The 12,764-nt window shown below is 41.6% G+C and overlaps 5 protein-coding genes across 5 annotated transcripts; 3 read left to right on the forward strand and 2 right to left on the reverse strand.

Annotated features, from left to right (window-relative positions):
* Nucleotides 1-555: 555 nt before the first annotated feature.
* Nucleotides 556-2,758, forward strand: EAE97_010409 (uncharacterized protein; the record flags this gene model as incomplete). Its single annotated transcript, XM_038880924.1, has 3 exons — nucleotides 556-1,089; nucleotides 1,352-1,429; nucleotides 1,484-2,758. 3 exons carry the CDS (start codon nucleotides 556-558, stop codon nucleotides 2,756-2,758), a joined length of 1,887 nt encoding a protein of 628 aa, XP_038728318.1.
* Nucleotides 2,759-3,323: 565 nt separating this feature from the next.
* Nucleotides 3,324-3,936, reverse strand: EAE97_010410 (uncharacterized protein; the record flags this gene model as incomplete). Its single annotated transcript, XM_038880925.1, has 3 exons — nucleotides 3,324-3,476; nucleotides 3,597-3,664; nucleotides 3,855-3,936. 3 exons carry the CDS (start codon nucleotides 3,934-3,936, stop codon nucleotides 3,324-3,326), a joined length of 303 nt encoding a protein of 100 aa, XP_038728319.1.
* Nucleotides 3,937-4,519: 583 nt separating this feature from the next.
* On the reverse strand, nucleotides 4,520-5,041 carry EAE97_010411 (uncharacterized protein; the record flags this gene model as incomplete). Its single annotated transcript, XM_038880926.1, has 1 exon — nucleotides 4,520-5,041. The coding sequence occupies one exon, from the start codon at nucleotides 5,039-5,041 to the stop codon at nucleotides 4,520-4,522; it is 522 nt and encodes a 173-aa protein (XP_038728320.1).
* A 977-nt stretch (nucleotides 5,042-6,018) lies between these two features.
* Nucleotides 6,019-7,801, forward strand: EAE97_010412 (uncharacterized protein; the record flags this gene model as incomplete). The annotated part of the gene is made up of 4 exons (XM_038880927.1): nucleotides 6,019-6,576; nucleotides 6,644-7,247; nucleotides 7,302-7,672; nucleotides 7,739-7,801. 4 exons carry the CDS (start codon nucleotides 6,019-6,021, stop codon nucleotides 7,799-7,801), a joined length of 1,596 nt encoding a protein of 531 aa, XP_038728321.1.
* A 1,426-nt stretch (nucleotides 7,802-9,227) lies between these two features.
* On the forward strand, nucleotides 9,228-11,840 carry EAE97_010413 (uncharacterized protein). Its single transcript, XM_038880928.1, has 2 exons — nucleotides 9,228-9,983; nucleotides 10,062-11,840. The coding sequence occupies exons 1-2, from the start codon at nucleotides 9,440-9,442 to the stop codon at nucleotides 11,804-11,806; spliced, it is 2,289 nt and encodes a 762-aa protein (XP_038728322.1). The 5' UTR covers nucleotides 9,228-9,439; the 3' UTR covers nucleotides 11,807-11,840.
* The last annotated feature ends 924 nt before the right edge of the window (nucleotides 11,841-12,764 follow it).

A 12,764-nucleotide genomic window follows, 5' to 3' on the forward strand; every position in this document is an offset into this window, starting at 1 on the left:
ATTAATGCGGGTCGCGACGAAACCGCCAAAGAAGGTAAGAAGGAGAGGTTCGTTGTCCTCAATTAATTTGAAATATGACCGTCAATATATCGCATAAGTATCGTAAACTCAAGAATCGTCTTGAGAAATCGTTATGTATCGTGGGGGATAAAAAGAGTGAAGTGATATGAAGAAAGGATCTCGACTCTCATCTTCTTTCATTTACTCCATACAAATTGATGGAACACAGTTGCACCATTAGCGTTATTCGCTAACAGATTAAATCCTGGTAATTTCTTTTTTTGGACGAAATAACACGTGATTATGGATCCTTCCTTCCTCCTATCACTTTTTAGGTACGGGGTATTTGGTGGTTTATCGCGAGTGAACAATTACTAGGTACTTCTATGAAAATTCAAGAAAGTTCAATATAAAGTGTTTTCTCAACATTTCAATCCATCTCTTGAGGTGGCGACTTGACTTGCCACCCAATTCATCTTGAGTACAAATCATGATGTGAATTGTCATTGAACAAAGGAAAGTCCTACCTACGCATACCTCGGTATCCATCCAATCATGGATCAACGTCAAAGTCAAGGTTCAGATGAACTCGCTCAGAAGAAACGTAAAGTAGACGATGTTACTAATGATATTGATAACACTAACACAAAAATCGTACGGAGAGGTATACATAGATTGATATCGCCACCTCCATTGCGAAGACGTAAGATAGAAAGTCCCGAGCCGGTGATGCTCGAGGAAGAAGAAACTCCTAACCAGAAAGAATCCGATCAAAAGCCAGTTGAACTTCCTGAGCAAGGTTCGAGGGATGGCAAATGCCCAGTGTTGGAACATACAAAGCGAGGAGTGGTGAAGTCGCCATTTCAACTTACAGCAATACGAGATCTACCAGCTTCATCCAATGTGGACGCTGTATCGCTGAAAGATATTCTTGGTGATCCCTTGATATCAGAATGTTGGGAGTTCAATTATTTACATAATCTTGACTTTCTCATGGAACAATTCGATGAGGATGTACGGAATCTCGTCAGAGTTAACGTAATTCATGGCTTTTGGAAAAGGGAAGATCAATCTAGACTTAATCTTGCGGTAGGCTGGTTTTCTTCTTACTTGGTTGAATTTACGCTCCGCTGGGCCACTGCCGTGGAGGCTTATTCGCTTCGCTCTATAATGATATTGCAACTTTGTCCCTTTTGTAAACCGTTCCTAGTTTCCCGTGTCCTTATTTGTATCATGTACCTGTTTCTCACAATCTTGATGCTATGCGAGTATTTGAGGATTCAAGAACGAGATTGGCGATACATATAGTTGCTGCCCCACACGGGATTGAAATCATGCTGATGATTTTCAGGAACAAGCTTTGAAATATCCTAATATCAAGCTTCTCACAGCTTACATGCCTGAGATGTTCGGGACCCATCATTCCAAGGTATTACACCCCTAATAGATCTACAACTAAACTTCCAATTACTAATGTGAACAGATGCTCATTCTTTTCAGACATGACTTCACCGCTCAAATCATAATTCATACAGCTAACATGATTCCATTTGACTGGACAAACATGACCCAAGCTCTATGGAAATCACCCCATCTTCCTCTTCTCAGCCCAGAGAAGCCAACTCCAATTGAACCCTTCAAAATAGGCTCAGGTCCAAAGTTTAAGTTAAATCTTCTAAACTACCTACGAGCTTATGATACCAAAAGAATCATATGCAAACCATTAGTCGAACAACTGCTCAAGTACGATTTCTCTGAAATAAAAGCGGCCTTAGTAGCCAGCGTTCCAGGAAAACAAGGAATCGAGATCTCTCCATCACAAACCGCATGGGGCTGGGCCGGCCTCACCAACGCTCTCAAATCCGTCTCATGCTACCACGACACTCAACCAGAAATAGTGATTCAAATTTCCTCCATAGCATCTCTAGGCCCAACAGATAAATGGTTAACGCACTTTCTCAAAGCCCTCAACACATCGAAATCTCCGAGGAACATCAATCCAAAATTCAATATCATTTTCCCGACTGCAGATGAGGTCAGAAGGAGCATAAATGGTTACGCGTCTGGTAATGCTATTCATACCAAGATCCTCACACCAGCTCAAGGGAAACAATTAGCATATCTAAAACCAATGCTATGTCACTGGGCTGGTGATGGCGCTCAACATTCTTCCTCCTCCTCATTACCATCCAACTCCTTTTCTCAATCTTCTGCTCCCTCAGAACCAAAAGTTCAAGAAGCATACCGCAAACGTGCAGCTCCTCACATAAAAACCTACATCCGTTTCAGTTCAGATACAAGTCCAACTTCCTCGTTTCAAAAATCAATAGATTGGATGCTCGTTACTTCGGCCAACCTCTCTAAGCAAGCATGGGGCGAACCAGTCAATTCAGCAGGCGAAGTTCGGATTTGTAGTTATGAGATCGGAGTGCTGGTTTGGCCTGACTTATGGAAGGAAAAGCAGAGTGGAATGAAGGTGAAGATGAAACCGTGTTTTGGAACCGATACGCCTTTCATATCTTCTGTTCCTTATTTGGAAACAGCCAATCAAAAGAAGACAGAGGTAGAGGAAGAACATCTGAACAGGAGAAGAGATGATGACCGAAAGGAGGACCAGGAAGAAAGAAACACGATCATAGTAGGCGCAAGAATGCCCTATGATCTCCCTCTGATTCCATATGACAAAGACGATATCCCATGGTGTGCGAGTGCATCGTATAGCGAACCAGATTGGATGGGGAATACGTGGAAGACATGATTGTGATCGGAGTTTCGTTGATTATTGTTTATCCCCCCTTTCATAAATTGTGTTCGTTTCATCTATGATTTAAGACAATATTCAATATTGATCACAAGGCATTCATGGCTTTTATACAGGAATTACGGTTATATGGTTTGGAGGAGGGGGAAATTACATGCTGGAAAGGTAGAAGAATTTGGAGTTTACGCAGGTGAAAATTGGTATGCATATCTAGACACACACCTAGAGGAGATATGGGTTCGCAGGCTCTTTGGTTTGGGTTGTGTAATGAGATCATAGGTAGCATCAACATGGTAGTAATTTTACCACAGAAAACAATGCAGAAATAAACAAATTCGACAGATACAACACAAACATATCTTTATGCACGAAAATTTCATACGAAACCAACTGATTTATGCATAATCATTCGCTCATTCTTGCTTGCTTGCTTTCTCGAACATAAACATAAACCTCCATCCACTATGCATTTCTATTTCCCCCCAAATCCCTAGCTCAACTATGCAATTCTTGTATATTCTCCATGCATCTCTTTCGCAAAACCAGAACTTTCATTGAAAGTTTAGTTTCCTCCAACAGCCTCAGGAACCTTATCGGCATCATATCCACACTTCTCCTTTAATTCCTCGATCTTGGCGACGTATTTCTCTTTAGCTTCGTCGGCTGTGATGCCGGAATCGACCTTTTCTTGCCACGCCTTCTTCTTGGCTTTGCCCTGTTGTGGGGAGGAATGTTAGTTTTTGAGGGTTTGGGAATCTGGGAAAGGGATGAAGAGACAGATGTCGACTTGATGGGGAAAAGGAACAGGAGGAGAAGGTAAAGATTAGGAACGAACCTTGATGTCGAACATTCCTGGAGTCTCAGCCTTGGAGATGTCGTCACCGATGGCTACTTTGTATAAACCTATGTGGTGCATCTTGTATTAGCATGTTTCCATTCGCTTTCTGCTATCCTCATATTTATCTGTACGTATCATCCTTCCCTCGCAATCCATCATCCACCATCTTTGAATCAAGCTTTCGAACAAACAACTACATATTTCTCAAGCCTCGGAGCTGAAACAGAGGAGAGCGGGAGAAAAAAAAACACATACTGTAAATCTCGAGTAAATCGTCAGATCCAGGCTTGCTAGTAAGCTTCTTGGAATCGATAACGGCGGTTTCAAAGGCGGACATGGTGAATGATTTGTGTAATTATTCTTTCGAGGACTGTATATATAGATCAACAAGGAATTATCAGCAAGTAATCTTATAGTTATCTGCAGATATATTCTGCAGGACGATTTATTTTCTCTTCGAATGATGAAAATGAATTGTATATGGAATCGGGAGGACTTACGATATTGTATGAGGATTCGGTGATGAAATGGAAGATTGTTGAGTAAACCTTGGAAGAAAGGGATATGGCGGGGTGAGGGGAGCTTTGCTGGTGGGGCATCGGCTATTTGAGCTATACCGACGTGGCGTTTAGCGCGACAGGCGCGTGATATCTGTGTTTTGGATGGGGAAGGAGGATGATTTGATATGTTTCATATTTTGTAGATTATGTCTTGTAATGCTGGTCACAAGAGGCGGAGTTAGGGGTTCAGCCTTATTGAGATTAGATGGGGTTTTTTGCTTATTTAAATACTGTTTATTGGTTTCTGTTATGTCTTGCTCCATAAGGGATTCGTGGTTCCAATGATAGCCGTGAGCTCCTCCTTTTCTCATATATTATCACATATACTATCAGGACCCGTTCCTTGCACCGTGATAGTACTCAATTAGCAAGAAAATCAATAGCAGTAATCACAGCACTATTAATACTATCAAAAGCGGCCTCAATCATATGTGGCAGTGACTCCTCCTCAGATGGTTTCTCAATCAAGACTTTTTCGAAAGCTTGGAAATCATTCTTCATCACTTCTAATCTCGCGATCACGCTCCCCAAAAGACCATTCGACGCAAATTCTGATTTCTTCGGTTTCAAGTCATCCATCAGTCGGACGATATAAGAACGTAAGCTTTGACCTATCAGCTGCACAATATCATGCAACTCAGATGGTCTTGATGGGACCAGGACAATGGTATCTGCGATTGCTTTTTGGGTTCCATTGTGGACAGTAGTGAAGCCGGCGTCTATAAGAGTGTAATTACCAACGGAGCCATCATAGTAATATACTTCTTTGTTGAAACTGCTCACATCCCCAGCGAGAGATTGGACATCGAGATTGACGCTAGCTGCGACGGAGAGGGCTATTGTAGCAAGATAGAAGAGGAAAGTTTTGATGAATAATCCCATGATTGTGGTTTTCCTTTCGCAAAACGCGAAAACTGGAGAGCTGTAATGATATCGATTTCTGAAGATTGAAGATACAAATAATCATAGGTCTTGCAAAATATGGAGATTGCATTGTAATACTTATAGTCGCCTTTCATAATTAGTTAGTATCAAGGTAAGACTTATCAATAGTTGCAAAAACATAAAATCTCCAAGATCTGCGGAACTAATAAATCTCAATTATCCAGTCCTTACTTGAAGTTTACACTTGTAGATTTATAGTAAGATCAGAGTCAAACCCGTTTTCACACTCCTTATAAAGTTCCCCTTTATTACCCAGAAATAGATCGCCAATTTGCTTGTGTATCATCTTAATCTTAAGAAGTTCTTGTATCAACACTGTATCGACTCCATTCAAACAATCTTACCTGCTTGTTCTCGTTGCCAATCTTGCTACGCGTCTGATCATGACCATGTGTTAAAGCAGAGATCTTGAGCTCGTGTGAATCCTCGGAACCGTTGAATCAATTGTAAATCGCCATTCCTCATGTCGTTTGAATATCAACCATACAAGTAAATTCGCCTGAAGCCTCCAGTCAAACTTTTGAATGTACGGCCACGAGAGAACAATTGAAACCCTTGAAACCCTTGAAAACCGTTCGAGTTACTCAGAGTGATCTCGACTTCGAGAAATATAATTCTTGGTACAGCTGAGTCATTCAATAAAGTTCGAATCCAAAGTGTGAATGTTAAATTGTTACACTTAATATACAGCTTAAGTTTTATGTAGAATATCAAATTGAACATCGATGTATTGTAGTTGCAGTCATACGAAGTTTTGCCCAGGTAACCTATCGCCTAAAGTAACGCGAGCCGCATTTGCTGGCATTGAGGGGCAGACCGCAGGCCGCAGACCGAGTTCTTCTTCCCAAAGTTAAAAACCCTTTCAATTCAAATTTTGTGAACAGAAAAAGATTTACATAAAATAAATCGCAAAAATGGCTACACCTTCAAACACTGGGGCTGATCCAGCTTCAGAATCTTTCAAAATTCGAGATCATTTAAAATCAGCCAATTCCAAATCCGATATGATTGAAGAAAATCATAACTCTCCAGCTCCTACTTCAACAACAGAGGGGGAGAACGATAATTCACAAAAAGATGATGCTGCTACTATGGCTGCGAGTGAAGAATTAAAGCACACAAGCATTTCAGACAAGCTTCCATTGCCTACAGAAACACCTTCGCAGATACCAGATACTCAAGCAGAAGATAAGGATATGTCCGGTACAGACAAAGAGACCACGCCCGAGACTGAACCGATTGATGCGCAAGATGAGGAAATGAGAGATAGAGTTTCTTCGCCCAAAAAGAAGCGTGGCAGAGATCAAGATGACGATACAAATCAGGCGGAAGACGATACTGGGAGAAATAATGGAATTACAAGTGAAGGAAGTTTGAATGGGAGTCGAACGATGAGATCAGGTCCAGAAAAGAAGAGACCTAGAGATACTTCACAAGAACCATCCAGAATATCAGATAAAGTTTTAGCAAAGGTAGATTTACTTTTACTTAATTTCGTGCCCCTAAAGTATCTAAAAATTTACTAATTTACCCTCTCAGGAGAGAAGCCAGAAAGAGGCATCGAAGATTACCGAAACATCAACATCATCCACCGAGAATCCCATCAAGTCAACATTTGGAAGTACATCTGGTGATAAATTTGCAAACTCAGGATTTGGCGCTTTAGCATCTGCTAGCACTTCTCCATTTGGCACAATCGGCGCATCTACACCTAGCGTTTTTGGTTCGGGGGCAAAATCACCACTTTCAGGATTTGGATCATTTGCTTCTGCCAAACCAGCAAGCTCCACACCTACATCCTCGATCCCAAGCTCCTCGGCTGAAAAAACTACATCTGGGTTTGGAAGCGCATTTGGTGGCGGTGCCACATCAGGTTTTGGTGGATTGGCATCAGGGAGTGTATTTGGCAGTGGATTAAAGAATGGATTTGCTGGTGGATCTGGACCAAAGCTTTCGAGCTTTGCAGCTCCGGGCAAAGACAATGCTGGATTAGGCAGCAAGCCGGCCAAACCCTTTGGTGCTCCAGCTAGTGATGCGGAGGACTCTGACGATGATGGAGACGATAGCGATGATGGTGCTGAGGGCGATGAAGAGGAAGGAGGGGAGAGGGCAGTTGTTGAGGACAAGAAAAAGACCAAGAAAGGTAAAAGTTCGATTCTGCGATTGTGATGTGTTCTTGTTTCTAATCATGATCTAGTTCACATTGACGACGGCGAAGCCGACGAAGCAACCATATTACAGATTCGAGCTAAATTATTCGCAATGGGATCTAAGGAGCTAGGTTGGAAGGAAAGAGGAGTTGGTACCCTCAAAATTAACGCACCAAAATCATGCGTCGAATTCGACGACAATGGCCATGTGATTCCTGGCAGTTTCGATTCATCAATGCTTGAAGGAAATAGTGTACGACTGGTCATGCGACAAGAAAATACTCACAGAGTTATCCTGAATACTGTAGTACTAAAAGCTATGGAATTTAAACCCAAACCCTCAACTACTTCGGCACAGGTCTTATTCACGGCTTTTGAAGGAGAAACGGAGGCCAAACCTATTAATATGATTCTCAAGGTTAGAACTCTCTTTGCATGTGTTTTTGTACGTGGCATGATTTCTAATTTCTTTGGGGATGGATAGATGAACGAAAATAATTACAAATTATTCACAAACGAAATCGAAAACATCCAACACGAGCTATAAGATTGAAAGCTTATACAACAACGGATCAATCGATACACAACATAACCTTGATCGAAGCCCAGATCTTTTTCTTCAAAGTAATTGGGATGAGTATTTTGGAGGGGGTCATCTCCTATCGTGCATACCCAGGTTATGCTTCCCGGCCAATTCGGTCGATTTGCTTGGGAAGGGAACTTTTAGAATAAAGCGAATATGGATGGATGGAGGCATTGGTACGATACGATAAGAATCACAAGGTAGTCATAATCTACAGCGCCGTTGTCTTCACACTCGTTTTTGAGAGGGTGGAGTGGAGTAATAATATACCAGGCATTGCCTTTTTTTTTACCTAATCGTTTTTTTCTTTCCTTTCCAGCTTTCGAATCGTTTTTGTGAGTGATGGTGAGATTTTAAGGGCGATGCCTTTCGTGGGACGTTTGGGGTTCATCTGGTTGATGAGGGTTGCATAGCAAATGGGGGTTGTGATTTTGGAGAGGGGGCGGAAAAGGAAGGCAAAATTCGGGGCGGACGGACTTGCATTTTGAAAGGAGAGAAGATATGAATGGAAAGATTGGAGGGTTGGGGATTGGACCTTCTTTATAAATAGGTTGGGTAGGTATATTGATATGAGAATATAATGGATTTTTATGTTTGTATGTGATTATGCTGGACTGTGATGGATTGTTTGTGTGGTGGGTTTATGGATGGTTCTGGTGGGTTTTGTCATTTGATTGGTGTTATGGGGTGGAGTGAAGTGATGGAGTGAGGTGAGAGATGGATGGATGAGGGAATTCTGCGGGAAAGTATAAGATAAAGTTATGTAGTAGGTATATATTTGTATCTAGAGAGGCTTTCGGTGGAAGTGGGAAATGCGAGGAGCGGAAGAAAAGGGAGGGAGGGGGAAGAGGACGGGGTGATTGGATGGAGGGGAAGGAACTGGCGATGATGGTGGAAAACATGGAGATAGAGGTGAAGATAAGAGGAGAAGGTGAGAAAGGGGGTAGGCGTGGAAAAGGTGGAGAGAGAAGGAATGGAGTATTTAGTGATACTATATCACAGGTTCCAGCGTGTTGATTGCGTCCAACGAGTAGAGTAGATGACCTAGTAGTCTTTACCTATTCAGAGTTCCGAAGGGTTCGTTTCTCTGCTGAAGATATCTCATGAGTTTGAATCTGGATTTTGGGGGGGGATTGATGTGCTTGTTGATATGAAGGGTTTTAGATCTCGTTTCTTATTGAAATTCAGCTGTTGGGTGAGGGTTGAGCATTGCCTTTGATCGATTCATTTCGCTATTATTCTTTACTTAGTGGTTATGTGATATTCAGAAGATTGACTGATGATCACACTTGTGACATTTCCATTATATAGCGAGATTCTGTTGCCAATATCTTTGAGAATCATTCATATGTGAAGTTACTCAAGATTCGATATGGGATCTTCACATTACAAATCTGGTGGATCAAATCCATGCTCTATTCTGACGTGTCAGTAAGCAGTAGTTCTACTTTGGGTATCTCGGTTTGTATACTATAACGCGGGGTATCTTCTATCAAATCGATGTTGGATATACTTCGTTCTGCGCAAACATCTCACTAAGACCTAACACCAATAGACTAAAGCACCATCTCTCGTTGGCATTAAGCGCACCTTCCTTTAAAGATGACACAACGATGTATATACTGTGCCAATCTTTCTCTCGCTCACCTTATCGACCTCGCAAAGATAGATTTCAAAGGTCATGTTTTCCCGAATCAACCGACGACGGAAGATTTAATGGGTCCGTTTGCTTGGACATCGTCGCTGGCGAATCCAAATAATTCACCAAAAGAAAGAAAGCCAATGGCTTTTTATCCACATCACAAGTGTTTTCAAGATCTTGTGCAATCCGCAGAGATGGGTTGTGATCTGTGTGAGGTGATATTGACCTGTTTGAAGAAGCGCATTCCAGGGGAGGACGAAGAAAGCCAAGGAGATAACTCGGATGAGATTTACTGGACAGATTTCAGCCGTCGTCGGGAAACTGATATCAAGATCTCGATCAACAGTAGTCATGTGTATCCAAACGTTACCCTCGATGGAGTACAAATGCTTGATACTATTCTTGTTCACGTTGGCAACATCGGAGATCAAAGATCGGACTTCAAAAATCATGGGCACTCTTTCGCGGTCCCTACGCAAAGTTTGACGCTTGTCACAAAACGCGGTACGTCACTGTCAAGAATTTCTGAGCTGACGGCAGCAAGTGCCTGCAGGGGCTAATTTATCATTGCATCATTCATAGAATCCCCAATTAGATTAAAAGGTTTCCAAATAGGGAGAGCTGAGACCGATCCTGATCTTGGGTCCAAACTGAATTTCGATATCACGAGGGGTTGGCTCAGAGAATGTTTAGAGTGTCATGATTGTCACAATACCAATTTTCCACAGCTTCCCACTCGCGTGATTGATGTTACGCCTAATCAGACAAGAATTATTCATTCAAATGGAATCAAGGCTAATTACATTGCGTTGAGTCACTGCTGGGGTGGCCCGATACCCACTTCATCAACTACAGTAACACTACCACAGTACCAAAATGAGCTTCCCTTTCAAATGTTGCCTGCGAATTTTCGAGACGCCATAACTATCACTAGAGAGCTAGGAGTTCAATATCTCTGGATTGACTCTCTATGTATCATCCAAGACTCCAAACATGACTGGGAACAAGAATCTCAGAAAATGGGAACCGTTTATCGAGATTCATTGGTCACAATATATGCAATGTCATCAGAGGCCAGCACTGGGGGTATTATTCCAGATCCTGCATACCAACCTGTTGAAAAGCCGTCTACTACTTTAGCTCTTACTGATGATAATGGAATGGAGGTAACTGTTAGAGTGGAACCTGCAGATAGAGACATTTATGACGAGGATTTACACCGTCTGGCAGAATCTTCTCCGCTGAGTAGTAGAGGCTGGACCTTTCAAGAATCCATATTATCTCCTCGTCACATCTACTTTGGGAAAAAACAAATATACTGGGGATGTACACAGGGATTTCACGATCTCAAAGGAATGCCTCCTGGATATAGGTTTCCACAAGAAGAGCACATAAATCGTTTATTGCCAGTTCTTCATTCCACCATACAGGACAACAGTGTTATTACAGACATGGAACGACTCATACTTCTCCACAGTTTTCGGGATATACTTTGGCAATACTGTCAGAGAAATTTGACATACGATACCGACAAACTTCCAGCGATCTCAGGTTTATCACGACTTCTCCAGCCAGCCATTGGAGGAGATTATCTTGCCGGCTTGTGGAGTTGCGACTTATTGGATGAGCTTTGTTGGATTCCTGAAATGAAATCTGGATGTGTTCACATCAAGCCCTATCGTGCACCCTCATGGTCGTGGGCTGTAACAAACGATCGCTTCAAATTCGATCGGGGCACCATCATCGCGCCTAAAGATCGAATTGCCAAGTTGAAAGTTATAGATTATAAAGTAGTTCCAAAGGTCAAGAATAATCCTTACGGCGAGATAGAATCTGCGCATCTAATTGTAGAGGGATTAACCCTCCCTATTCTACGTGCCTGGCAAACGAGACATCTCGGAAAATATGATTATGATGGTTACGCGGGTACATATTGTTTTGATGATCCGGCTGGGATTTCTCATTATGAAGCTTCTGAGTGGTCTGAGAATTACGGGTGGCAACAGGGTTTTTGGAAAATGGACGAGCATGTAGGAGTACAAATAATGACAGGTTGGAAGACTCATTCGCGTGGTGAAGGAGTGATCAATGAGGAAGAGGAGGAGTGGATGAAGGAAGAATACATCGTTTTGCTTGTTTCGTCAACAAATAGAGATGATGGGGATGAGAGACCATATGCTGAGTGCTTGATTTTGAAGAAAGTCGATGGGAATGAGGATGATGATGATGATACGCTTGATGTTTATGAAAGAGTTGGAATTTATGTGGTTCATCATGAACCGGAATGGTTGGAATCTTGGACTAAGAAAACTGTTAAATTGATATGATATGAGATGAACCAATATACACAAGATCTTTTCTACATTTACTGAAATCTATATACAACGTACTGCTATTATATCCAATCCAAACAAACAAACGAAATGCCCCTGTAAACAGATTCCAGCAAAACAACCCGAAATAAAACAAGACAAGACAAGCAAGCAAATCCCATAGGCAAACTTTACTTTTCAAACAACATCAAGCAAAATAACATGCATGATTTCAGACTTCTCTATTCCTTCTAAGATTTCAACCTCCTTGTGTATCTATGACTATGGCTATATAAGAACATAACCATCTCGTATATCAACAAAAGAGTGTTTCTCATCTTATATCTATATACATACACAGACATACAACACAATACCTGGATGCGATATTCAAATGAGGTATCTAAAAATTATGAAATACCACATGTTATATCAATTTCATCTCACTCACTTTCTATCTTCGATTTTGAAACTGCGTCAGATAAACCCCATGAATTCTTTACTCCCCTGACGAGTGCAAACTCCTAACTTCCAAATCCTAATTCTCAAGGATCTTAAGGGATGATCACAAAATATCCCAATGAAATCTCACATCTCACATCTCTACTCTCTATATCCTCCAACTTTATACTTATGATAAATAAACCTCTCCAGATACCCCTTCCCCCTCCCTCTCTGTCCTTTCCCATAAAGAAACATACCTAACTCTAACCAATCGACCATCCATCCATCCAAATATCCATCCACTCATCCACAACCAACCAACTCTCAAGACATCAACCCATCAACCCAACAAACACCCACCTTCCCTCCCTACTTCTCCAAATTTCCTCACTTTCCTCAATCCACACCACAGCTTACATCACAATGCACACCATCACACCGTAGCACCAACATGAACCATTCTCTTCCCAGAGATCATTTTACTTCACTATCAACACTGTCAAAAACTATTTGATAGTATTCATCTAAC

This window comes from Botrytis byssoidea (assembly GCF_014898295.1).
Source record: "Botrytis byssoidea strain MUCL 94 chromosome Unknown BBYS_027, whole genome shotgun sequence".
NCBI classification, from domain to species: Eukaryota; Fungi; Ascomycota; class Leotiomycetes; order Helotiales; family Sclerotiniaceae; genus Botrytis; species Botrytis byssoidea.

Coding starts and splice junctions, on each gene's coding strand:
- EAE97_010413 (XM_038880928.1), top strand. CDS start 9,440: ATGACACAACGATGTATATACTGTGCCAATCTTTCTCTCGCTCACCTT. Junction 9,984..10,061: donor GACGCTTGTCACAAAACGCG/GTACGTCACTGT, acceptor CATCATTCATAG/AATCCCCAATTAGATTAAAA.